This window comes from Rhizophagus irregularis, chromosome 32 (assembly GCF_026210795.1).
Source record: "Rhizophagus irregularis chromosome 32, complete sequence".
NCBI lineage: Eukaryota > Fungi > Glomeromycota > Glomeromycetes > Glomerales > Glomeraceae > Rhizophagus > Rhizophagus irregularis.
Genome location: NC_089460.1, coordinates 1353000 through 1376977, shown reverse-complemented (window position 1 = coordinate 1376977; position 23978 = coordinate 1353000). Strand labels below are relative to the sequence as shown.

The following is a 23978-nucleotide window of genomic DNA, read 5'->3' as shown; positions in this document are numbered from 1 at the left end:
ATTAATTTGATGGTGTTTAATCTACCAATAAAATTTACTTCGATCACGTGAATGTAAAATCGCATGTAATGAAGTGTTACAACATCTAACCAGTAGTGATAAAAATTTTAAATTTTAATACCAGTACACGCATCATGTTCCTTCAAACTTTCAGACTTAACTCCCCTCATCAAACAAGATGTCTACCACTACTGAAGTTGAATCTTTAAAAGCAAAATATGCTGAAGCTGGACAAGAACATCTTTTTACTTTCTATGACAAACTCAGTCCAGAAGAACAGACTTCATTTTTCAACCAACTTTCAAAACTTGATATTGAACGCGTCAACCGAATCTTTAAGAAAGCAACAAGCTCAGAAATTGCTCCCGGTACCGACAAACAAAACTTGGAACCTTTACCAGATGATGTATTTGATTCTACCTTAGACGCAAATAAATCGAAAATCAAAGAGTGGGAAGATTTGGGTTTGAATTTAATTTCTCAAAACAAAGTTGCCGTCCTTTTAATGGCTGGTGGTCAAGGAACCAGACTTGGCTCTTCAGCTCCAAAAGGTTGTTATGATATACGCTTGCCATCTCATAAATCTTTGTTTCAGCTTCAAGCGGAACGTATTCTGAGGTTGCAAAATATTGCTCAGGATGGCAAAACTACAGAGGTGATTATTCCATGGTATATAATGACTAGTGGTCCAACTAGGGCTGCTACTGAAGCATTTTTCAAACAACATAATTATTTTGGATTAAAAGAAGAGAATGTTATCTTTTTTGAACAAGGTAATAAAAAGTTTATATTAGATTACTTCATCGATTCTTGCTGACGTGATTTATCTGGTAGGTACACTTCCTGCATTGACCAACGATGGAAAGATTTTCCTGGAAACCAAATCTAAGGTATATATTTTTATTATTCAACGTTATTTTCTTCCATTGCTAAATTAATTTGTTATCATTATTCTAAAGCTTGCTATTGCGCCCGATGGTAATGGAGGAATTTATGCGGCACTTAGGGATGAAAAAATCCTTGATTCATTAAAAGCTCGCAATATTTCTTACGTTCATGCATATTGTGTTGATAATTGTCTTGTTCGTGTTGCCGATCCCGTATTCATCGGTTATTGCGTTTCCAAGAATGCAGATTGTGGTGCTAAAGTTGTTCGTAAAACTTCACCTGAAGAACCTGTTGGCGTCATTGCACTTCGCAATGGCAAGTTCAATGTGGTGGAATATAGCGAAATAGATCCTTCCGTTGCAGCACAAAAAAAACCTAATGGTCAACTTTCCTTTGGTGCGGGTAATATTGCCAATCATTTTTACACGGTTGACTTCCTTAATCGTGTAGAATCTTTTGAAAATGAACTCGAGTATCATATAGCAAAAAAGAAAATTAAACACTGTGATAAAACTTCTGGCGAATTAGTTTCACCTTCAAAACCAAATGGTATGAAGCTTGAACTATTTGTCTTTGACGTTTTTCCTTTCACTGAACGCATGGCCGTTTTAGAGGTTGATAGAAAAGAAGAGTTTTCGCCTCTTAAAAACGCACCAGGAACTGGCGCAGATGATCCTGATACTAGTAGAAGAGATATTATAAACCAACAAGTTAGATTTGTTGAAAATGCTGGTGGTAAAATTGTACCCGGTGATGGAGAATCATTCGATAATCTTAACTTTGAAATTTCGCCGCTGGTCTCTTATGCCGGTGAAAAGTTGGAAGCATTAAAGGGGAAAACAATCAAAACACCCGCTGTTATTGAAACCCTAGCGGATCTTGACAAATTTTGATTTTTTTTAGTATAAATAATAGATTATTTTGTTAATAATAGTTTAATAAGTACTTCGTATTTTTATACAGTACTCCAAATAGATTTTGACCGACGTATTTATTTTTATTTAAAGTAATAAAAAGATATATCAAACATTCAAAATAGTTTTTTCTGATCTTTTACTTCCTATAGTAAAAATGATAAAGAGAAGATATTGAATTTTTTTATTTTGTTTGCCGTTTATTATTCCTTTTATGTTCTGTTAATTTATTGTAACGAAACACTTTAATTTATATAAAAATTAATCCTTGTATTTTTAATACGAATTCACGAATTCGCTTCCCGCAAACTTATAAACGGAAAGACACAGAACAAAAAGGATCAAATGAATAATTTTTTTAGAGCAAATGAGATATGATATCATATTATAATCGAAGAGTGTACATTAAATAATTATATATACTTATATACTTAATTTTTCTTTGGAGATGTTACATTATGTAGAATACTCCAATCCAACTAAATATTCGCTACCCCATGGCATTCCCCAGCCTTTTACACCGATCCTCTTCCAACAAACTCTTGGAACGCCTATGTCAGCTAAGAAAAGCTCGCCGGTAACTGTACGTGATTTACATCCACTTTTGGGAGCTCCAAGGCAAAGAGTCCATTTTGGGTGGATATAATGTGCAGAATTAACAGGACTCCCTTTTAAATTTTTTTTTTTTTTTTTTTGAAAATAATGAATATTCTAAATTCAAAATAATCAAATGTCAAAAATAACTGATACTTACCCGTATTTCCATTCACGCCACTAGGCATATCTAGACTTAAGACGGGTGCTTTATTATTATTAGCCCAATCCATCAAATCACATATTAAACGTTTATCATGTTCATCTACAATATCTCGTAAAGTGAATTGATAACCAAGCAAAGCATCGACGATAAGATCGACAGGGTTCGTAAATTGCTGTGGAAGGTCTTAGTTATAAAATAACAAATTAAGCTAAGTCAATTATTAATGAATAAAAATCAAGTACGAAAATAAATATATAATATACCTTCAACAGTTTTCACAATTTTACCGCTAGTTGGAAGTAAAATCTTTTGTTGGAACGCAACATTCTAATCAACGAAAATTAATACTATTATTTGACTTTTCTTTGTACGTATTTCATCAATATATTATTTTACCTTGAGTAGGTCCGTTTCTTTGCCAACGACACATGCAATAACGTGACAACCATGATTTGCAAGATGTCGTGCAGTAGCCAGGCCATAAGTTCCAGTTTTGTTATTCCCAGCAAGTATAACGACAAGCGGAGCTGCGTTATGATTATTTGGCTGTATACGTCGTGAACCGCCTTCATTTTGTTTAAAAAAAAATTGTTATTAAGAAAAGAGGGCGGTAATAGTTTTTTAATTATATACATACCAAGTGCTTGGAGACACATCATAGAAGCACCTCTGCCGGCATTTTCGATCATCTGGTCTTCGTTTGGTCCAGTTTCCAATGCTATAAAACGTAATAATTCACGAATATTGAATTTGATGTTAGTGATCGTTTTTCAAATTGTTAACAATTGGAAATTAACTTCACCTGCAATTCTTTCAACTTCAACCATTTGCAAAGGTTGAACCGTTGGGCATGCAACACCAGTTAATGTTCTTATCTTGACCTTTCGATGATCTCCACCATTCGCTTTCTTCTTCTTTTTCCATGAACCATCAGAATCAACTTCTCCATCATTAGCCGTTTCATCTTCTTCATCAGTATGGTAAAACTTGGATTTACGAGTTGAAACTTCAAGCACATTCTCATGAGATGCCAATTTTGATTGAGAGTTTTGGTTTGAATGATTCCCGTTACGGTGATTCATACGATAATTAGGATTACGATTAATATTTACAAGAAGATTTTCTGGTGCCGTAGAATCTAATTCCTAAATAATCAAATAATTAATGAAATTGTTCAAATTATGGTATTAAATCATAAAAATAGTTTCCTTACTCTGATTTCTGCAAAAACCTTTTCTTTGTCGAATAGGTCTAAATTGCCCTGGAAATCGAATTCTTCAGATTTAAAGTCATTAACATCCCCGCCTGCCCATTCATGGATTTGACGACGTCCTCGTCGAAATTTTCTTGCTAATACATAAAAAATTTCGAAAAAAATAGAAAATAAGAAATTAAGGGTTTAAAAGGAAGAATTAATATATAGACATCATACCAGGAGAAGGATGAGTTCTTAAATTTTGGTATTGGCCATTTGAATTTTGATTCTTCAAACAAATGTATGTTAGAAATAATTCTAGGAATATTATAAGCCATTTAAAAATTTTCAAATACCTTCTTTCTTCGTGAAGATTTTTTATGACTGTATGATGCAACATCCGATTCGACACCACTTGAATCATGATTACCGTTAACCGTACGCTTCGAATTTTCTTCGTAGCCGTTTGTGGTTGTCTCCTCTTCGTCATACTTTGAATCACTGTCTCCGGTTGAAGTTGTTTGGGAGATTTTCGTCGGAACCTGAACGTCGATGTGCTGCTGTTGAAGATTCTATGGTATTGCGCCAAAAGGTGGAAGGACAATAAATGTCAGACCAGCAATCAATCAAGGGTAAACACCAAGGTATACTAGATAGACATCATTATACAACGACTTTCTAAATGTTAATAATAAATTTCAAACATAGATATCGCCATCAATCTTCACTTTTTCGGATATCTAAATTTAAGATACGTACAACATACGGTGAGGAAGCCCTAAAAATAGAATTAAAAATAATAATAAGCAAACATGAAATTAATAATACTACCCGCCAACATTAGCAATTATTTACTTTCTATACTTAGTTATTATAAATAATAAAGAGAAAAAATTTTTACCTTGATACACCATACGGACTCGACAAGGGATATGATTGTTGTTGGATAGGTGCCGGAGAATACTAAAAGATAAATGTATTTTTTTTAATGATCTCGTATATTTTTTTATTTGTCCAAGAAAAAAGGTAACCAACCGAAATAATTGCAGGATCTGGAAAAGGAGAATTTGAATATATTGTCGACGGTTGTTGACTTTGAGTTAATATTGGGTTGACTACGTTGTTTGGAGCAGGTGTATCACTTTTTGAAGACGGTCCTCCATTTTCGAATGTATTTACGTTAGAATGTACATGATACGGTTGTTGAGTATTAGATGTTGAATTCGATGAAATAATTTTAAGATCTTTGATATCCGCGCCTGCTACACCGTATATAGACCACTGTTGAGAATGACCATTATATTTAACATTTACTGATATTTCGATAAAAACAGTCAATATAAATGATAATATGAAAAATATTTAGTGTTGAAACAATAATAAGCAGCATAAAATACAAACCATTTTTTAGAGTCAAAAGTTGCGTATGAGAATCAATATGCGACACAGTTCCCTCCAATGACGAGCCATTCGCAAGTTCGACGTGTACGCTGTAACCAATGAAAGCTTCCGCCATAACACTTTTATTCTAGTTTTATAAAGCTATGTAGTTTTCTTTTAAAAAAAAAGAGTTTATGAAAATTTGAAATAAGAACAGAAAATATTTTTTGCCTATCTATTGAGTAATTATAGCTGAAAGAAAAAAATATAGTGTTTATTTAATACATAATGTGATACCTATTTTTGGTAATCAAAAGTCGATGATGATTGGCTAGTCTATATATAAGTAAAACACTAATAGTTGAAGTAGATTCTAAATAATTCGTGTCAAATATCTTTACCTTATAAAGATTGGGCGGGGCTAAAATGGGGGCTTGTGACTTATTGACTTATTCTAACGATTTGCCTGTGTGATAAGACGCGAAAAAAAATTGCTGCGCCGCGTTGAAGATCAATGAATTGGTTTCTTTTTTAGATTTAACAAAAAATGAATAAACTTTCAGTGCAGTATTGAATTGATATAGAAATGTAAGCATTTAAGGTTTTTGTTGTTAGATCTATATAATCGATAAAATAAACGTTTATGAATTAAAAAAAAAAGACCAAATAAACATTTAAATTTTTCATTGTAATAAATAAACTGATGCATCTATCGATTCTATCGTCAATGAAAATTTGATAATATTTAAAAACCGCTGAAAGAACAAAAAATTGAATTTTTTTTAAAAAATAAATATAATGAATATTTATTTTCACTTTCAAACTTTGAAAATTCAAAATTACCAAATTTGATTGAACGGGATATTTGACAATTGTCATAAAACGATTGGATGAGCATTTTAAAAGTAAAACACGACAAATTGATGAAAGCCACGAAAATTTTTTCGATAACAGACGTTCCAAGGAAAGTCGACCGAATTTATAAACTTCGAAAAAATGGCCATTCGACTACTGAAGACTTTTGTGTTCTTTATATTAATATCAACTTTGATACTTTCAGTACCAACTTTTGTTTATACTCGCGATATTCTTGAGGATGAGGATTACGGAAATCCTAAATTAAGGCACGACTATAAACTTACTTTCAAAAAACCGTATTATTATAATCATACTGTACCGTTTTTTGATACATATGGGCGTAAGTTTTTTACAGGTTTTTTTGGAAAAATTTGTTTTATATAGGGGAAAAATTTTAACAAAAATTTCTCAAATTATTAGAAATGCTAATTGAATTAATTGATTTATAGATACTCTTCTTGCACCAGATTTTATCCGATTGGCGCCTAGTGTTCCAAATCACTCTGGTTCAATATGGGCTCAACTCCCAAACCCACATAAAGAATGGGAGATAAAGTTATCATTTAGAATTACAGGGAACTTTTATGTTGGCGGCAGAGGAATTGCGTTCTGGTACACCAAAGATCGCGCCGAAGAAGGACCAGTGTATGGAAATAAGGATAAATGGGATGGATTAGTGATCATGTTTGAAACTGTCGACAATTCTAAAAAAGTGAGTTATATTTTCAATTCAGATTCTGGGTAACAATAGTAAAAAATTATTCAACTTTCTAATTCTTTATATAGCGTGAAAATCCCTCTATAATGGCACATTTTAATAATGGTTCCAAAATCTATAATAATATAAGCGAACCTGTTGGCGCGATGCTTACCGGATGTCATAGATTGTTCCGCAATACAGCATCACCCGTATATGCCAGGATATCGTATTATAACCATATTATTAGGGTATTCAAATAATCATTTCTTGTTGAATTTCAATATATATTTGATTATAGCATAATATTTGATATTTTACTCATAGTTGGCAGTGGACGAAAATGACGGAGGAAAAGACTATCATTCATGCTTTGAAGCAAAAAATATATATCTGCCAACTGGATATTATTTTGGAGTTTCTGTAAGCATTTTATAATTCTTTTAAAAATATTATAATGAATATGTATTTGTTGATACTTTCTAATTATTGAATTAGGCGACGGCAGAAGGAGAAACACCCGGTATGTCGTTTTATCCAAACAAAATTGCATGAATTATTAAATTAACAATTATATTATTAAATTACTGCCAGATGATCACGATATTCTCTCCTTTGAAACTTATGAAATAAATCCTGTGGATAAACAGAATGTAATTCTATACTGATAATTTTAAATTTATGCCAGCATTTAATAACTTCCTTTTACCTTTTTTTTTTAAAGAGACCATTACGGCCTCATGAGGCCGAAAAAATAAAAAAGGTTTCAGCAAAAAATTATGAGATACCCAAAGACATTAAAAAAGTAAGATTCATGAAATGGATGCGATTTCCTCTGAAATAATTCGTTTACTTTTTTGATTTGATTGTTGTTTACTAGCGCATTGAAGATATTGAGAAAGTTGTATCGCATCCTAAAGAGGGTAGTAAGAATAGAGAAGATTCGGTTAGTATACGTTTAAAAATATATCTATAAATAGCCCTTTTTTTTATATTATGAATAATTTATATTCATAATTACTTTCATATGTTAGAGAAACATCGATTTTATTAAAGGGATGCAGACCAAAATTTTTGAATCGCTCGATAGATTACATGAATTAATACGAGAACCCGGAGGTGTAAATTATAACGATCATGCTAGTGGAGCAAGCGTTACTGAAAGACAATTATCTGTTATTTCGTAAGACTTATTCAACTTTATTCTTGATGTTTGATATTTAAATTTACTCCAGATTAACATCTATTTTGATTTTTAGACAAAAATTGGATAAGGTTATAGCTAGCATATCTTCTCTTGAATCTAGAGTGTCAAAACTATCTGTAGGTTCGAGCGATCATGCAATTAGAAATTTAAAGGAAGACATACAGCGAATGTTGGGAAGAATTGAGATCATAGATGTAAGTTATATTTTTATTATTTTTTACGTTAATGACTTTTGTATTCACTAACATTTCCAATGCGTTTTTAGAACCGAATTGCTGGGCATTTCCGCCAAACACATCAAAACTCAAAAGATAAGGAATCAACCACATCTATATGGTTATATTTCTTCTTATATACCACTCTATTTATAGTTGCTGCAGTAGGTTTACTCGCGTTGTTTGTATTATATCAGAAAAAAATGGAAATGAATCGGAAAAAATTCTTTTGATTATCATGATTTTAAAAAGGACATTATCATTTTATTTATCATTTCATTTGAGTTATTCTTATATTTTGACAATCATAAAAAAAAAGGTTTATTACCCTTTCTTCAAATACATATAGTACCTTTATATAGTTATTTAATAAAATAAAAAATCCAATCGGAAAATATTTAAATAATTTCATGGATCGTCAAGCACGTTTTAGATGTTACACTGCATAACACCACATTGATATTTGATATCTGTCAGCTCAATTGGAATGTAGCGAGTATAACGAGTTGTACCAGCTATAGTATTAATCTAAGTAATCTAGTAGTAATTGACAATGGGTAATAAATTTGAAGCGCTCTTGAGTAAATCAAATTCAACTTCGCCAACTTCAACTTTCCGTAGTACTTCTTCACAAGCTTTACAAGGGCAGAGTAGTTCTAGTTCTTCCGATATTAACGGAGAATACGCCACTATAATTGAGGGCTTAAAAAAAATATATAATAATAAAATCAAACCATTAGAAACCACTTATAATTTTGAAAGTTTTCATTCGCAACCTTTAACTGATAGCGATATTGAAGCCAAGCCAATTGTTCTTTTGATGGGACAATATTCAACAGGAAAAACTACATTCATTAAATATTTATTAGGAAAAGAATATCCTGGTATTATATCGATTTATACTGTATTTACTTTACTTTTGTAATATAAAAGGAATATACTTAAATTTTTTATTTTTTTATTTTGCAGAAAGTCATATTGGCGTAGAACCAACAGTGAGTTTAAAGAAAATTTGTTTTTATTAAGAGCCTCAGATAAAATATTGTGCAAAATGTTATTTAATGGGACTCTTTAAATTGCTAGCCAAAAAAAATATTTTTGATATCATGTATGATCAGTAATGGCATTCCGTATTTTTTGATCGAAATTTAGACGGATCGTTTTGTAGCCGTTATGAATAGCGTTGAAGATCGAGTTAGTATAATTACAATTATTTCGTTTTTTTTTTCAAATATTTACCCGATTTTAAAATTAAATCTTATTTGCAGGTTATTCCAGGTAATGCTGCAGCTGTAAATGCTCAATTACCATTTCGAGGACTAAATAAATTTGGACAAGCATTTTTGTCCAAGTTTCAGGTATTTTGTTTTCAAATTCATATATAATTATAATTATTATAATTGATACATTTTACGTATTGTTTTTATATAATAGGTTTCACAACTTCCTTCACCTGAGTTGGAAAATATGACTATCATTGATACCCCCGGAATCCTTGCTGGCGATAAACAACGAATAGATCGTGGTTATGATTTTACATCTGTAATTGAATACTTTGCAGAGCGAGCGGATTTGATATTGTTACTATTTGACGCACATAAATTAGATATTTCGAATGAATTTAAAATGGCGATTCATTCATTAAAAGGACAAGCAGAGAAGGTTAAAGTTTTGCTAAATAAAGCAGATATGGTAGATGAACAACAATTAATGCGGGTATACGGGGCGCTTATGTGGTCATTAGGTAAAGTTGTTCAAACACCCGAAGTAATGCGAGTGTATCTGTGTTCATTTTGGTCCGAAAAGCCTCCAAATGTATTCGAGGACTGTCGAACTTTAATTGAAGCTGAGCAAAATGATTTACTCAAAAGTATGCGAGAACTACCCCGTAATGCAATTATTAGAAAGATAAACGAAATCGTTAAAAGAGCCAGATTAGCAAAGGTAAGCCATGACATTTGTTTTTTCTTGTCTACTTGAATATTAAGCGAGAAATTAAATTTTTTAACAGGTGCATGCTTATATTATTGGGCATTTAAAAAAAGAAATGCCAGCAATGTTTCGTAAACAATCCAAACAGAATGAACTTATTAATAGATTAGATAAAGAATTTATAACAATAATGCAGCGTCATCAATTAGCGCCAGGAGATTTTCCAAACGTGGAAAGATTTAAACAAGGTTTAAGACTCCACAAATTTGAAAATTTTCATAGTCTTAAGCCAAATATATTGGAAAGAGCAGAAGATGCAAGTATATTTTTAAATTAATCTTTTTCATGATTTCTTTGATTTTCCCGTATTTAAACTTCCTATTACGGTACTCATTAGGCGCTTGCTAATGACCTGCCAAAATTAATGGCTAAATTTCCTCAAGGAAATAGAGCATTATTACCTGGCGAGCGCAATCCTTTTGAAGGTTCTGAACCAAGTTATCTTGATTCAGAGCTTCCTCCCAGTTATTGGGAATTTTCTTCAGTTGATAAAGCTTCCGTTATGCCGCAATTCAATTCTTTGCATCCTGTTGACGGAAAAGTTTCCGGTGCTTCTGTCAGACCTGTTTTGATGGAAACAGGTTTATCAAATGATATACTTAAAAAAGTTTGGAATTTGGCTGATTGGGATAATGATGGATATATGGATGCAGATCAATTTGCTGTAGCTATGCATCTTTGTAAAGGTGTTTTATCTGGTGGTGAATTACCAGACGAATTACCAAAATCAATGGTTCCTAATAGGAAGGTTTAAATATTCAAAAAATTAAAATTAGAATAATTAGAATAATTTAAGATAAACTAGTAATCAACTACTATTTCAATAGATTATCCTTTAATTGACTTTAGGTTATAAATTCATCTTTATTTTTATTCCATATTTCTTATATCATATTACAGTCAGACCTCCATAATTGCACACCCCTTGGGACCATATGCATAATTTTCAAAATAGTGCATTTAAAGAGAGTGTGCATTTATAGAGGTAAAATAATTAGAGATCATATAAGCTTGGGACCGAACCAGAGGGTGTATTTAGAGAGGGTATACATAGTGGTGCAATTATGGAGAGTGCAATTATAGAGGTCTGACTGTACTCATTTTTTATTTAATCACTTTTATGTTTTTTACAAACCCAAAAACTTAATTTTGTTTAAAATAAAAAAAATAAATATTTTTTGAATTTTTTATTACAAGTATTAAAAATTTTTTATATGATACTTAAAAATAATTGCAAAATTTAGTTAATATATTTATTATTAAGTATTAGTAACATAGTTTAATAAATCAATATTAAATAAAATGGTAAATAAATAAATTTTATATAATTAAATTATTTAAAATTTACTAAATAACATTATTATTTAAATTTTATTTATTTAAATTGTAATTTATTAATTCTATAGTTTTAATTTTAAAATTTCTTCAGCATTAAAATCAATTCTATAATAAAATTATAATTAAAATTATTATTAAATTTAAACTTAAAAGCAAAATTATTTATAATAATAATTTACCGTAATCCAACTATCTTTTTTATTTCAGTAACAGTTAATCTCCATGTAATTGAACTTGTTGCTTTAGTAGTACTTCCCCAATATTCATAAATTTCAGATAACTAAAAATAAAATTAATTTAGTTAATTGTATTTTTTTAAATTATTATATTAAATTAACTGTACTTACAGATTCCAAATTAAGTAAAGTTGAAATTTGATTTAATCTAGTAAATTTATCTCTAAATGGCCATTGCATTTTAGCTGAAAAATAATTAGTTACAGATCGCAAATCTTTATCAAATCTTAATGCACCATACTATTTTAAAATAAAGAATAAGTTGTAAAAAAAACTCATTAAGTTCATTAAGTATAAAATTATTTACTAAATAATAATACCTGAGTGAATTTTGTTACAAAAACAGTTTTTTCCCACAAATTAATAACAGATTCTAAAATATGTATCATAATTTGATTATAATTATTTTCTGTAAATGTTGCCTAAAATTTTAGAATTAAATTAAAAATGTATTTCAAAAAATAAAATTTAATATAATTCTCACAATTTACCTGATAAACTTTAATTAAATTATCAAATCCAGTTACAAATCTTTTAGCAAAATTATCATCTGCTTCTTGTTCATGATATTCATCTTCATCTAATACATATTTAATATCTTTATAAGCTTCTTGTAAAATAGGTCTAATTCTTGGTTTAATCATTTGAGTAAAAAGTTCATTTAATCCACTCTAAGAATTATATAATTTAGTTAAATATATAAGTTATAAACAATTAAATTATTATTTAAAAATTCACCTACTTGTAATATTGGTTTAAAATTATCAGTAGTAATATTATTTAATGAAGTGAACCATTTTTCAACTATTTTATAATCATTTTTAGTAATTGAAGGAATTGTTATTAATTCTGATGTAAGTCTTTGCGTATAATCACAACTAACATCCAAATTGTTCAATAAAATCTAAAGAAATAAAAAAAAAGTCGAGTAAATAATAACAAATTCATCGAAAAGAGATAAAATACGTACCATATAACCAAATTTTGCATCTTTTGGTTCTGCAGTTGCGAATGCGGTTAACAGTCTCTCTTTAAATAAAGCAAGATAATCATCTTTCAAACTTTGATTAACTAAATTAACCATTGATGTTAAACATTCCATATCAGATGTCATTACAGTTCTTGTTAAGCATTCCTTGAGAATATAAAACACGTCTTCAACACAACTTGACGAAGTGCTTCCTTCTTCATATTTGTCTATTCTCATAGCCTATAAATCTATAATTTGTAAGCTACTGTTTATAGTAATTATTAGCTTAATGTCAAAATTTACCTTCTCAATAGATTTTTTAAGGAAATATTCCTCTATAACAACAAAATCATTCATTAATGATTTTACTTGTTTTAATAAGCCACTATTTTTGATAATAACTGATGAATCATACTTATTGGCGTCTTTTTCTAACAGTGAAACATCAGTACCATTAACTTGCATTGCTTCTACTTCCAGCTGAAATAAAAAATATTTAGCCCAAAAATAAAATAAAGTAAAATAGACATTATTATTATTTTTAATTACTTTAGTTCTTGATTCCAAAAATCGATAATATAAGTGAGTTCTTGCACTAATCATTGCTAATTCTGATAATATAACATCAAGTTCTCTTGGATCTGGTATAATATCAACTTCTTTTAATTGTCCAGGCTTTTGCAGACCTGAAAATCTTTTTTGTGTATTATAATGCGTTTGAATATCTAACAATTTTCGCTGAATTTGTCTTTCATCAAAAAAAGTATCCAGGATAATTTGGCTTTGTTTATCACATTCTTCTTGGAGTCTTTCAATAACTCGAATCATCTTTCCTGGACCATAATGTGTTTCAACAGCAGATTGATGCTGATCTATAATATGTGCTATATTCTCAAAAAGTTTGGTCAACACATTTCCATAAAAGTTTGTTCCAATAGCTACAAAATTCAAGAAAATTAATAAACAATTACAAATAATAATAAAAACAATAATATGACTTTGTTCCTTACCCATTTCAGCCAAATTTGCTTGACTCTTTCCTGCAATAATACCACAAACAAATTTTGAATATTTATCTAATCCCTCAGTTTCCTTTCCAATTAAAGGGAATAACTTAAAAAATCTACTTATGTTTTCCTGATCTCTATTATAAACAGCTGCCTCAAATTCTCTACTAAAAATAACAAAGAGATTTTCTTTCGCATCACATAAAGTTTTTGTTGGTATATCAGGATATTCGGATGAAGGTACAGAATTTTCTGCAAATTCTCCTTCAAGTATTTTTTTATCTAATGCTGATACCCGATTAACATATGAAGCAGCAGTTTCATAATCCTTCATATACATTGCTTGATGTAAACCAGTAATACAAAGTTTTAATTCCTGTACATCTTCAACAAGTTTTATGGATTCTTGAACTCTACTTTGTTCTAAATCTAATTGCCGTACTTGTGCGCTAATTCGTTCTGCTACTAACGAAGTACTATTTATTATGTTTAATAAATTTGCTGCTTGTGTATGTAATGTACCTAATTGTGGCCTAGAATTAGATAATATTATTAAATCTAAATGAGTGTTAAAACAAAATATTTCTTCTTATTTTTTTTATTACCTTAAAACTTCCAATTTATCTAATTCTGATTCAAGTTTTGATCTTCTCTCTAATAACTCATCCAAATTATTATCAACTTGATTTTCTTCCAAATCTAATAATTGAAGACATTCTTGTATGTCTTCAATATTTGTCAAGGATTTTAAATACGTTAATGAAAGTTTCGGTGGATGTGTTGTTGTTTTCGGTGCCTTGGTTGTAACCGGCATTTCCTGTTGAATTGTTTTGATGTCGAGAATATTTTTGCGATAAATTCAATTAACATCTTCGATCTGTGATCAGATCAACCGTCTGTCCAACGAGCGTCTGTCTATTAAAAGACAGTCTATCGACATTTTCGTCGTCGCACCGAATATACGCGTTTTTTGCAACTAGAATAGATGTTTGCTTTCGGTTTGATCTAACGTAGGCTTTTACAAAAATAAATATTAAACATGGCGGACCAGGATTTCAAGAATAAACTTCAGTTCAAAGACCCTACCGAACCTGAAGAGCTGATTCTTGATAATAAAAAGATCATGGCGATCTCCAACGTTACTAATGCCGATAAAAATGATTTTACACCTCTTACTGACTTGATCAACCTGAGGTCGCTTTCTATGAACCGTACTCATTTATACTCATTAGAAGGGTTTCCAACGTTACCAAAATTGAGAAGGGTATTTATAGTTTTACACCAACATTTAATTGGTGCTTAACTTTCAAATATTAACTGAAATAGTTTTGAATAATAGCTTGCCTTATCAGATAATAAACTTACAGGCGGTTTGGAGGCGTTGGCAGACGCTAAACTTGAAAAATTAATTCATCTTGATTTAAGCGGTAACAAAATAAACGACCTATCAGCACTCGAACCACTGGTAAAGTATTAGTTTTAGTTGACCTTTTTTTAACCCATGCTAAAGAGCAGATTATTTGTTACAATTTACTTGAATAGCTTCGAAGAAATTATAGAATACACAACTAATTTTATTTAATTCTGATATCCTTTAAGTGCAATCTACCGAATCTTAAACATTTAAGTTTATTCGAATGCCCAGTCACACAAAAAGCGAATTATCGAGATGCTCTACTTGAAATGATACCACAATTGTATTCACTTGATCAGCATGATAGGTAGATTAACTCATATTAGTTAAAACATCTATTACTTGTACTTATTTTATTTCATTCATTAATAGAAAGGGAGACCCCATTGATTCAGAAGATGAAAGTGATGCAGACGAAGAGGAGGATGAGGAGGAGGAGGAGGAGGATGATGATGCTGACGTTGTACAATCAAATGGCCATGCAGGTAATTGGGAAGAGGAATAGTTTAAAAATTATTTAAGCTTTATTATTTATTAAAAGTATTTGCAATCAAAGATTCCGAAGATGTTGATGAAAATGAGGAAAACGAAGAAAATCAAGAGGCTGAAATAAGTGAGGAAGCTGCATCAGAAGAAGATGCAGGCAGTGAATCGGATCGAGATGCAGAAACAAATGATGTAAGACACAATTTTTATAGTAATTATAATATGTTCATTTTCTCCTTTTTATTTTATTTTAATTTGCAAAAAAAACTTTTCAAAGAATGAGGAAGTATCTGATAATGAAGAAGAATTGGTTGGTTTTTAATTTTACTTTATCAGTAAAATTAGTAGAAACTAGGCTAGCAATTTGAGTGATACTATTAATTACAATGAGAATAAACGCGTAACTCTATTTTAGGAAGCGAGTGGAGAAGAGGTGACCGAAACGAATGTCGTACCAAAATCACGTGATAAAGGGAAACAGGTTGCATTTCCACCAGACGTCGATAAAAGGGAAGAATCTGAAAGTGAATCAGAAGTTGAATCGGGAGAAGAAGGCCCAGGAATAGATTATTTACTTGATCCGGTAAGACTAATTATATAATTGATTTGGTTATTTTAATACAACTAAATATAATATATTTAATTATAGAATCTTCCGGAAGATACTGATGAAGAAGATTTCCAACCTGATGAAGACGATGAAGACGAAGAGAGTGATCAATTGGACGAAGCAAGTGATATAGATCTAGCTGAGTTTCCTACAACTAGTGCAGCAGGTGCAGCATTTGAAGCAGCAGCAGCAGCATCATCTACATCAAAGCGAAAAGGTTATGATGATGATGAGGAAGAAGTGGAATCTAATCCTGTCCAAAAGAGAGTAATCAATGACGATGATGAAACGATACAATCCAAAAAACGACGTGTTTGACATTAATTTTATTATACATAGTTTTTTAAAAGTTCGAGTATTTTCATTTGATGATTACTCAAATTATTTTTTATCAAGTTATTATTTTTTTGCATCCATACTTTTAATATAGATATATTAGGATACTCTATTTCATAATTATAAAAAAAAGGGATGTGATATGAATTACATCAAACAAAGATTTTTGAATTAACGCATTTGTAAAGTAAATCTTCACTATATCGTTTTTTTTTCAGTCTTTGAATAAAATTAAACTTTTTAAAAAACTGATTACTTTTACGCGTATCCTTATAATGCACGTGTTTACTCTTTTATCTATTGACATTTTCCTAATGTTTATTTGTTTATGTAATGTATCTTTTTAATTTTTTCTGTAACTTTGTTCACTTTGAGAAAAATTTGTTTATGTAATGTTAATAATAATAACGGTTAATTATACAATTAATAAATAGCTATTTATAGTTAAGTGATTAAATACATGTACTTGAATTTTATTGGTGGATAAGGCTAGCTGCGTATTTGTTTCATAAAGTATTCAAACTACAAAACTGCCCTTTTGCTAGCGAGTAAGTAAATGGCACAATTAAATACAGCACGACCTCTTATCGTAGGACCTGATGTTCCTATTTCACCATATCCTATAAAAATGAAAGGAGAAGTAGTTCGAGGGTTTGGAAGGGGAAGTAAAGAATTAGGGACCCCAACAGGTAGAAATGTTTTTTCAATTCCAATAATTAAATCATCGAAAAGATTAAGAATTTGAGATCGATTAATTTTTTATGTTAATTAAAAAGCAAATCTTCCAGAGGAAGCAACAGAAGCTCTTTGTAAGGATATAGAAACAGGAATTTATTTTGGATGGTCACAAGTTGGAAATGATCCTATTGTATACCCAATGGTAATGAGTTTAGGTTGGAATCCTTATTATAAGAATGAAAAACGTAGTGCGGTACGCATACATTTATAAATATACATTTGATAATAACGCGAAATAATTCTTTTATTATTAAAGAGAATTCGTATCCACTTTATTTTTATTAATTAGGAAGTTCATATAATGCATACATTCCCTGAAGACTTTTATGGAGTGGAATTACGTGTAGTCGTATTAGGTTATATTCGCCCAGAAAAAGATTATAGTTCACTTGGTATGAATTATTATTTATTCATTTTTCCTTTTTAATAAAATAAATCCATTAATTAACCTCTGATTCTTTTAAACTAGATGCTCTGATTAATGACATTAATATAGATATACAAGTGGCGAATAATTCACTCGCAAGACCTGCATATACGGAATATAAGAAAGATCAGTTATTTGGGATATCTGGTTGAACTCATTAAATTCATTAAAATGGTTTCGCGCATTTTCGAAGTTCAATTGCTTTTGTCTTTGTACATTGCATTTCTTGCCATGATATTGGTATCATAGCAGCACCTATAAGTTTATTAGAAATAAAAAAATTTTAGTATCATTACATAAATATTTAAACATAATCTGAAAATCTTATATACCCTCTATACTTTGTGCATAAATTACGCCAAGTTCGTTCTTGGCTGTTGATAAGTAATAAGATCGAGCATCTCCTAAAGAAATCTATGATTCAATTTTTGTTAAAATTAAGATTATTTAAAAATATAAAAAAAATATAAAATATAAAAAAAATAAATACCACTTCTGCTCTGATTATATCTCCGGGTCTAAAGGATTCATGAATCTTGACCTTATCTCTCTCTGTTGCGCGTACGTCTTGTTGACTTAAAAAAGATTAAAAGATAAATCAATACCTTATATATAAAATAACTCTCGAGAAATATGTAATATAGATACCGTATTATTCCTTGAAAATCTTCTTTACAGGGCGAATTATCTACGACCATTATGGACACAACGGCTTCTTTAGGTGTTATACGAATTACTTTACCTGTTATCTAATAATTATAATTAGGTATTACATTTACAAAATTTAAACAAACCCTCAAAAACTTACGAGGCTACAAACTTCCGGTATGGCTGACTGTTGTTTTTCCCTTGATACGGTCAATACAAGTGTTTCTCCTTCTGCTGTTTGTTTAGACACCCGTTTCATGCCAACCACACTTGCATATAACAGGTTGCCACGAACATAAGTGCCAGGACCAGCAACATAATCTTGAGCAAAACCTAATCTTTGACCGGGTGTAACTATATTCTTGGTATTCATATTTGTATTATAATTATCGAAGTAATTTTTTATTTTTAATTTCCATGTGAACAAAGTCACGATATCGAAGTAATTGTTAAAATTTTATCGTCACGTGTATTTGATCTTTGGCCAAAACAGTTACACCAATTCAAGTAACTCAAGTCTTTTACGCGTAAATAATGTTACGTTCTTCGAGGCAACAACAAGCCATAGAAGGCAAAGAAAACGCAGTAACCATAAATATCACCAAAAGTTCTCAGACGGCAAAAACGCAAGGTGGTAATGCTTTAAGAGACCTTACCAATAAAACACCACATTTGAAGACAGTCAAATTTGGGGATGTGGACAGAAAGAAAGTTGAAAAGAAGAAAATGAAAGCAAAAAAAATGCATGATGATGATGATGTTCCGGATATTGAATATTGTCCTCCATCCATAGAAGGTTTGAATTAATTAACTTACGTGCGGAAAGAAAAGATTGTATGATTAACATATTTTTGTTAAATAAGAGCCACCGTTTGAACCAGATGACGAAGATCTTAAGATTAATTTCGAATTTTTCAAACATCCACTCAACTTTGACGTGTACGAGTTTGAAAATATTATCTATGAAGAACCACCAATGCCAAAGATTGATGAAAAGGATTTATGTTATAGAAAAAACATGACTGAAGAAGGCAAGTATAATAGTAATAATATAATTTCTTTATTGTGTCCTCCTTTTTTCAAAAACGTAAAAACTAACTTTTACAAAGAATTATTTGGTTTTGACAAATTGTTTATTAATGACATTATTTAAATGGTTAAATGCAATAAAATAAATTTTCTAAAAAAACGCGTTTTAGGAATCAATTGGTTTAATCTGCTGCTGGTATCTGTTCCCCCGTTATAGAGCAATAGAGTTCAGCAACTTCAAACCATTCTTCTTCATAAGCCACTTGTGCTGGCTATTCAATAAAATCGTTTTAGTCATAAATAATAAAATAAAAAATAAAAGAAACGAAGCCTAAACGCACAGTTTTTCCTTCTGAATTTTTAACAAATGGGTCCGCCCCATGGCTAAGTAATTTTCGAGCCACTTCTACATTTTCTGCAACATATAAAGGTGTATCGTTATCATTGTCACGAATATTCACATCTGCGCCTTCTGATATCAAAAACTCAATTAAATCAAAATGATTATATGATGCTGCTGCTGCTAATGGGGTGTATCCGTTAGAATCTTTAGAATTTGGAGACAATCCACTTCTTATAAGTTCCTAAATGAGAATTAGAATTTAAAAATCGGTCTTTTTAACAGAGAACAAATAACATTAAATTTACCGTAACGCGTTGTATGTCACCGTTAGCTAGACAAACGAATGAATTAGAATAGTAAGTAACAAAGCTATTTTTGTAAATAATTTTTATATACAGTACCTGCAGCAACCCAAATATTTGACATTCTTTTTTGATATCTAATACAAGATGTAAGATGGTTACTTTTAATTGGCAAAATCTAATCACGTGATTAATGATTGGTTACAAATAGTCTCGTATGAACGTCAACAACAACTCTACTCGCTCTACCTCTCTTCCTCTTTGCAGGTAAATTTTTTTCGTGAGTATGACTGTAAAGCCCTTTTTTACGCGAAATTTAAAAGTTAACTTATTATTTATTAATTATATTCGAGAGATTAATTACCTTCGTCGCGAACATAAAGATGCTACCAAGATTGCGTAATAAAAAGACCAATATTTCTTGTGAAAATTGTGGTGACACGTCTCACAAATCGGATGATTGTCCTATTCACATTATTGAAGATGAAAGAGAAAGCAGCGTTAGAACAAAACAAAATAAAGCTGATAAAAATGCGGAAAAACGTGCAAATAATGATTCTATCGATAGAGAACGAGGTTCCTCAACTAAGAAAAAACTTAGAAAGTCACCATCTTCTTCTTCAACTTCGGGATTCGTTTCTTCTTCAATTTATCGACCTCAAAACACTCAAAGTACGTCCACTAAACCCGTTTCACCAGGAATACAACAATCTAAAGGGATTACATCACAATATTTACCATCATCCTCCTCATCATCCACAATACATCCTCCAAATTATCAACGCATTTCAATTGTACCATTTTCTCTTGATTTAGACGCGTTTAGTCAGGAACTTAGCGAAGAACAAGAATTAGAAAACAGATCAGGCTCTGTGGAAGATGAAGGTGCAATCCAAAAAGTTTATGGTAATATTATTACTCAAATCGTAGGTGTACGATATTATGATGGTGTAGTAAACAAAAATGAATCGGTTTCAATTACACGTGAACCATTTAATATATACGATCGGAACGCACTGCGTGTTGATAATATTCTTGGAGATCAAGTTGGTCATATACCTAAAGATTTGGCTAAAATTCTTGCCCCATTAATTGATAACGGAGATATTCGAATTGAAGGTACCATTGCTGGTAAAAAAGGAACATATGTTGTTCCTCTGCATATTCATGTTCTTGGAGTGCCAGAACGAGAGGAACGTATTGCGAAAAATTTAAGATCAAAAAATATTAAGTTTGAGCCACTTAAACCTATGTCTCAAGGTATAAATGCTTCTGAACCGAACGAAGCATGGCGTGAACTAATAAGACAAGGTCAAACTCTTGACAAAACGAGCGTTAAAAAGGTCCTTCAAGAAGTTGGAATTTCTATTGTTGATTTAGCAAAACTTCCCGAAGCTCCTCAACCAGAAGCATTGATTACCCCCTTACTTTCATATCAGAAACAAGGACTTGGTTGGATGTTATCAAACGAACATCCGGAAGAACCAACTACTGATAAAGCAACTCAATTTTGGGTTATTAATAAGCAAAATAAAGAATCTTATTATTATAATTCTGCTACCGGGTTTTCTACTAAAACTCGTCCTAATTTCGCTAGAGGCGGAATTCTAGCTGATGATATGGGTCTTGGGAAGACATTGCAGACGATTGCTTTGATTACATATGATAAAGATGGAAAAGGATTTATTCCTAAACCTGTCAAATCGGATTCAGCTTATTCTAAAACCACTTTGATTGTTGCTCCTTTGAGTGTTCTTGGAAATTGGGTTGATCAGATTAATATGCATGTCAAGGAAGGTTCCCTCTCTTACTATGTTTACCATGGTCCTAATCGAGATGATAATCCGAAAAACCTTAAAGATTATGACGTAGTGATCACTACATATTCTATACTTGGTCAGTCAAATATAAAAGATAAAAAACGTGGATTATTTGCCGTTAAGTGGCTCCGAGTTGTCCTAGATGAGGGGCACATAATTCGTACCAAATCAACAAAACAAAGTATTGCCGCATATAGTTTGGATGCTGAACGAAGATGGATTCTTACTGGAACTCCAATTATGAATGAATTGAATGATATGTATTCACTTGTTAAATTTTTGAGAATCACTCCTTTTGATGAATCAGAATGGTGGAATCGTGTTTTTAACAGACCAATAAAAGCTGGTGATAAAGCAGCTATTGAAAGACTTAAGGTTTTAATGAAAATTGTCTGCCTTCGAAGAACAAAGGATATGCAGTTTAATGGACATCCCATCTTATCCCTTCCCCCCATTAATTCCTTTGTTCATAAAGTTAAATTTAACGCAGAAGAACAAAAAATTTATGATGAAATGGAAAAAGATGCAAAAGAACGCTTTAAGAAATGGAAAGAGTCAAATGATGTTATGAAAAACTATGCTGTTATCTTGGAATCTCTTTTAAGGTTACGACAACTTTGTGATCATCACAAACTTTGTGCAGAACGAGTAAAAAAAATTATGGAAACTCATGTTCTTGATATGAATGATGAGAATATCATATCATTAATAAATGCCCTAAAAGTTGCAATTGAAAATAACGAAGATTGTTGCATCTGCTTGGAGTCATTGACTACCCCTGTTATTACACGTTGTAAACATGTGTTTGACAGAGATTGCATTGAGAAAGTTATTGATAAGGATAAACGTTCTTGTCCAATGTGTCGTAGTCCAGTTCAAAAGGAACATCTAATTGAATCACCTCATGAACAAGAATCAATTGATGATGAGATCGGAAATATAATTAATTCTGATTATAAACCAAGTTCAAAAATTAAGGCTTTACTGAAATTTCTTAAAATATCAAATGAAAAAGACCCAACAACTAAATCAGTGGTCTTCAGCCAATGGACGTCTTTCCTTAATTTGATTGAAATTGCCCTTAAAGAATCTGATATTAAATTTGTAAGATTGGATGGTAAGATGTTGCGTAATCAACGTGAAAAGGCAATATCCGATTTTACTTATGAACCAGAAATTAAAGTCTTTTTAATTAGTTTGAAATGTGGATCTTTGGGATTGAATTTAACAGCAGCAAATCAATGTTTCCTTATGGATCCTTGGTGGAATCCGAGTATCGAGGATCAAGCTATTGATCGAATTTATCGGTTAGGTCAAACTCGACCTGTTTCTATCTTTAGATTTGTTATTGAAAATTCAGTTGAAGATCGTGTTATTGAATTACAAGAAAAGAAACGTGCATTGATATCTCAAGCATTCGGAGAACAGAGAAGGAAAGACGCTGCACAAGTCCGAGAAGCTCGATTGGAAGAGTTGCAAACGTTATTGGGAGGAAATTAATAATATTAATAATTGTTTAGTGGTAATTATAAAAATTGCAATCAGAATAATAATAATACTGAATAATTTGAATAATAATAACATTACACATAATAATTATATAATAATCTTCGGAATAATTATTCAAAAGCGGAAAAAAGTTTTTGGACAAACATTTAAAAACAATAAAGTATATATGATGATAATGTTTATTATCCTTTAAAGGCATCTAGATGCTTGACAGATATAGTAGATATACATAAATTCTGATGTAATGTATATTTTAAACTTTTTTCAGTAAATCACAAATTAAAAATAATCTAAATATAATCAAAATGCATCAAATAAAAAAAAATAATTACCAATTTTGGCGTGCATCATATTATAAATATAATTATCGGTTTATCCGTTGCATAATGACTTTTAATTAATCTCAAAAATTAACGCAGATCACAACGCCCAAGCCCGTAATCATTCAAAATTCTCCTTATAGAAATATTGAAAATTGAAAATTAATTTGGAAATTTTATAATTCATTGATAAATGCAAAAAGTGTATAGGTGTACGAGATTTTGAGATACTTTTTACTTTTTTTGTATTTTACAGGTTTTTTTTTTCGCGAATTTTTTTTTATTATTAAGATGTCGCATGATTAAAATTAAAAAAAAAAACAATTGATCTAATTCAAT

General features: G+C 30.7%; 11 protein-coding genes across 13 annotated transcripts; 7 read left to right on the top strand and 4 right to left on the bottom strand.

Moving 5' to 3' along the window:
* Window positions 1-95: 95 nt before the first annotated feature.
* Window positions 96-1962, top strand: OCT59_023100 (uncharacterized protein). Its single transcript, XM_025312482.2, has 3 exons — window positions 96-773; window positions 835-890; window positions 960-1962. Exons 1-3 carry the CDS (start codon window positions 179-181, stop codon window positions 1779-1781), a joined length of 1473 nt encoding a protein of 490 aa, XP_025189362.1. The 5' UTR covers window positions 96-178; the 3' UTR covers window positions 1782-1962.
* Window positions 1843-5273, bottom strand: OCT59_023099 (uncharacterized protein; the record flags this gene model as incomplete). Its single annotated transcript, XM_025312481.2, has 13 exons — window positions 1843-2470; window positions 2557-2745; window positions 2826-2889; window positions 2959-3128; window positions 3200-3280; window positions 3365-3707; window positions 3776-3912; window positions 3995-4046; window positions 4114-4329; window positions 4517-4535; window positions 4659-4720; window positions 4793-5070; window positions 5159-5273. The coding sequence occupies 13 exons, from the start codon at window positions 5271-5273 to the stop codon at window positions 2259-2261; spliced, it is 1938 nt and encodes a 645-aa protein (XP_025189361.1). The 3' UTR covers window positions 1843-2258.
* Window positions 5274-6133: 860 nt separating this feature from the next.
* On the top strand, window positions 6134-8523 carry OCT59_023098 (uncharacterized protein; the record flags this gene model as incomplete). The annotated part of the gene is made up of 11 exons (XM_025312480.2): window positions 6134-6335; window positions 6445-6707; window positions 6782-6943; window positions 7020-7115; window positions 7191-7215; window positions 7287-7345; window positions 7417-7497; window positions 7573-7638; window positions 7727-7875; window positions 7952-8093; window positions 8165-8523. The coding sequence occupies 11 exons, from the start codon at window positions 6134-6136 to the stop codon at window positions 8345-8347; spliced, it is 1428 nt and encodes a 475-aa protein (XP_025189360.1). The 3' UTR covers window positions 8348-8523.
* A 144-nt stretch (window positions 8524-8667) lies between these two features.
* OCT59_023097 (uncharacterized protein) lies at window positions 8668-10860 on the top strand (the record flags this gene model as incomplete). The annotated part of the gene is made up of 7 exons (XM_025312479.2): window positions 8668-8998; window positions 9084-9109; window positions 9267-9308; window positions 9383-9472; window positions 9549-10058; window positions 10126-10362; window positions 10444-10860. 7 exons carry the CDS (start codon window positions 8668-8670, stop codon window positions 10858-10860), a joined length of 1653 nt encoding a protein of 550 aa, XP_025189359.1.
* Window positions 10861-11335: 475 nt separating this feature from the next.
* On the bottom strand, window positions 11336-14471 carry OCT59_023096 (uncharacterized protein; the record flags this gene model as incomplete). The annotated part of the gene is made up of 11 exons (XM_025312478.2): window positions 11336-11549; window positions 11624-11724; window positions 11792-11920; window positions 12001-12102; window positions 12172-12351; window positions 12423-12584; window positions 12651-12890; window positions 12954-13130; window positions 13200-13588; window positions 13661-14190; window positions 14263-14471. The coding sequence occupies 11 exons, from the start codon at window positions 14469-14471 to the stop codon at window positions 11507-11509; spliced, it is 2262 nt and encodes a 753-aa protein (XP_025189358.1). The 3' UTR covers window positions 11336-11506.
* A 136-nt stretch (window positions 14472-14607) lies between these two features.
* OCT59_023095 (uncharacterized protein) lies at window positions 14608-16763 on the top strand. Its single transcript, XM_066150555.1, has 8 exons — window positions 14608-14921; window positions 14997-15122; window positions 15257-15378; window positions 15444-15556; window positions 15628-15749; window positions 15835-15867; window positions 15973-16140; window positions 16207-16763. Exons 1-8 carry the CDS (start codon window positions 14697-14699, stop codon window positions 16483-16485), a joined length of 1188 nt encoding a protein of 395 aa, XP_066006576.1. The 5' UTR covers window positions 14608-14696; the 3' UTR covers window positions 16486-16763.
* Window positions 16764-16998: 235 nt separating this feature from the next.
* Window positions 16999-18117, top strand: OCT59_023094 (uncharacterized protein). Its single transcript, XM_025312476.2, has 4 exons — window positions 16999-17192; window positions 17280-17434; window positions 17531-17633; window positions 17711-18117. Exons 1-4 carry the CDS (start codon window positions 17060-17062, stop codon window positions 17818-17820), a joined length of 501 nt encoding a protein of 166 aa, XP_025189356.1. The 5' UTR covers window positions 16999-17059; the 3' UTR covers window positions 17821-18117.
* Window positions 17620-18690, bottom strand: OCT59_023093 (uncharacterized protein). 2 transcript variants are annotated; one of them, XM_066150554.1, is made up of 5 exons: window positions 18477-18690; window positions 18317-18417; window positions 18159-18243; window positions 18001-18072; window positions 17620-17923 (listed from the first exon to the last, which is right to left on the bottom strand). In XM_066150554.1, exons 1-4 carry the CDS (start codon window positions 18687-18689, stop codon window positions 18022-18024), a joined length of 450 nt encoding a protein of 149 aa, XP_066006575.1. In that variant the 5' UTR covers window position 18690; the 3' UTR covers window positions 17620-17923; window positions 18001-18021. The 2 variants fall into 2 exon arrangements, with proteins under 2 accessions (XP_066006575.1, XP_066006574.1); XM_066150553.1 differs by having other exon boundaries at window positions 17627-17923; window positions 18001-18082.
* A 108-nt stretch (window positions 18691-18798) lies between these two features.
* On the top strand, window positions 18799-19681 carry OCT59_023092 (uncharacterized protein). Of its 2 annotated transcripts, none has more exons than XM_066150552.1 (3): window positions 18799-19112; window positions 19180-19347; window positions 19516-19681. In XM_066150552.1, exons 1-3 carry the CDS (start codon window positions 18851-18853, stop codon window positions 19560-19562), a joined length of 477 nt encoding a protein of 158 aa, XP_066006573.1. In that variant the 5' UTR covers window positions 18799-18850; the 3' UTR covers window positions 19563-19681. The 2 variants fall into 2 exon arrangements, with proteins under 2 accessions (XP_066006573.1, XP_025189354.1); XM_025312475.2 differs by having other exon boundaries at window positions 19426-19681.
* On the bottom strand, window positions 19359-20121 carry OCT59_023091 (uncharacterized protein). Its single transcript, XM_025334025.2, has 4 exons — window positions 20090-20121; window positions 19994-20019; window positions 19687-19929; window positions 19359-19617 (listed from the first exon to the last, which is right to left on the bottom strand). The coding sequence occupies exons 1-4, from the start codon at window positions 20112-20114 to the stop codon at window positions 19528-19530; spliced, it is 384 nt and encodes a 127-aa protein (XP_025189353.1). The 5' UTR covers window positions 20115-20121; the 3' UTR covers window positions 19359-19527.
* Window positions 20122-20373: 252 nt separating this feature from the next.
* On the top strand, window positions 20374-23601 carry OCT59_023090 (uncharacterized protein; the record flags this gene model as incomplete). Its single annotated transcript, XM_025312474.2, has 1 exon — window positions 20374-23601. One exon carries the CDS (start codon window positions 20374-20376, stop codon window positions 23308-23310), a length of 2937 nt encoding a protein of 978 aa, XP_025189352.1. The 3' UTR covers window positions 23311-23601.
* Window positions 23602-23978: the final 377 nt, after the last annotated feature.

Excerpts from the sequence above, each read along its gene's own strand:
- OCT59_023092 (XM_066150552.1), top strand. The coding sequence starts at position 18,851 with ATGTTACGTTCTTCGAGGCAACAACAAGCCATAGAAGGCAAAGAAAAC. Across the intron at positions 19,113-19,179 it reads TTGTCCTCCATCCATAGAAG|AGCCACCGTTTGAACCAGAT; the intron begins GTTTGAATTAAT and ends TTGTTAAATAAG. Across the intron at positions 19,348-19,515 it reads AAAAAACATGACTGAAGAAG|GAATCAATTGGTTTAATCTG; the intron begins GCAAGTATAATA and ends AACGCGTTTTAG.
- OCT59_023095 (XM_066150555.1), top strand. The coding sequence starts at position 14,697 with ATGGCGGACCAGGATTTCAAGAATAAACTTCAGTTCAAAGACCCTACC. Across the intron at positions 15,557-15,627 it reads ACAATCAAATGGCCATGCAG|ATTCCGAAGATGTTGATGAA; the intron begins GTAATTGGGAAG and ends TTGCAATCAAAG. Across the intron at positions 16,141-16,206 it reads TAGATTATTTACTTGATCCG|AATCTTCCGGAAGATACTGA; the intron begins GTAAGACTAATT and ends ATTTAATTATAG.
- OCT59_023100 (XM_025312482.2), top strand. The coding sequence starts at position 179 with ATGTCTACCACTACTGAAGTTGAATCTTTAAAAGCAAAATATGCTGAA. Across the intron at positions 774-834 it reads TGTTATCTTTTTTGAACAAG|GTACACTTCCTGCATTGACC; the intron begins GTAATAAAAAGT and ends TTTATCTGGTAG. Across the intron at positions 891-959 it reads TCCTGGAAACCAAATCTAAG|CTTGCTATTGCGCCCGATGG; the intron begins GTATATATTTTT and ends ATTATTCTAAAG.
- OCT59_023093 (XM_066150553.1), bottom strand. The coding sequence starts at position 18,689 with ATGAATACCAAGAATATAGTTACACCCGGTCAAAGATTAGGTTTTGCT. Across the intron at positions 18,418-18,476 it reads TACCGGAAGTTTGTAGCCTC|ATAACAGGTAAAGTAATTCG; the intron begins GTAAGTTTTTGA and ends TATAATTATTAG. Across the intron at positions 18,083-18,158 it reads ATATAATCAGAGCAGAAGTG|ATTTCTTTAGGAGATGCTCG; the intron begins GTATTTATTTTT and ends ATTGAATCATAG.
- OCT59_023094 (XM_025312476.2), top strand. The coding sequence starts at position 17,060 with ATGGCACAATTAAATACAGCACGACCTCTTATCGTAGGACCTGATGTT. Across the intron at positions 17,435-17,530 it reads AGAATGAAAAACGTAGTGCG|GAAGTTCATATAATGCATAC; the intron begins GTACGCATACAT and ends TTTATTAATTAG. Across the intron at positions 17,634-17,710 it reads AAAAGATTATAGTTCACTTG|ATGCTCTGATTAATGACATT; the intron begins GTATGAATTATT and ends CTTTTAAACTAG.
- OCT59_023091 (XM_025334025.2), bottom strand. The coding sequence starts at position 20,114 with ATGTCAAATATTTGGGTTGCTGCAG. Across the intron at positions 20,020-20,089 it reads AAATATTTGGGTTGCTGCAG|CTAACGGTGACATACAACGC; the intron begins GTACTGTATATA and ends TCGTTTGTCTAG. Across the intron at positions 19,618-19,686 it reads AAAATTCAGAAGGAAAAACT|CCAGCACAAGTGGCTTATGA; the intron begins GTGCGTTTAGGC and ends TTTATTGAATAG.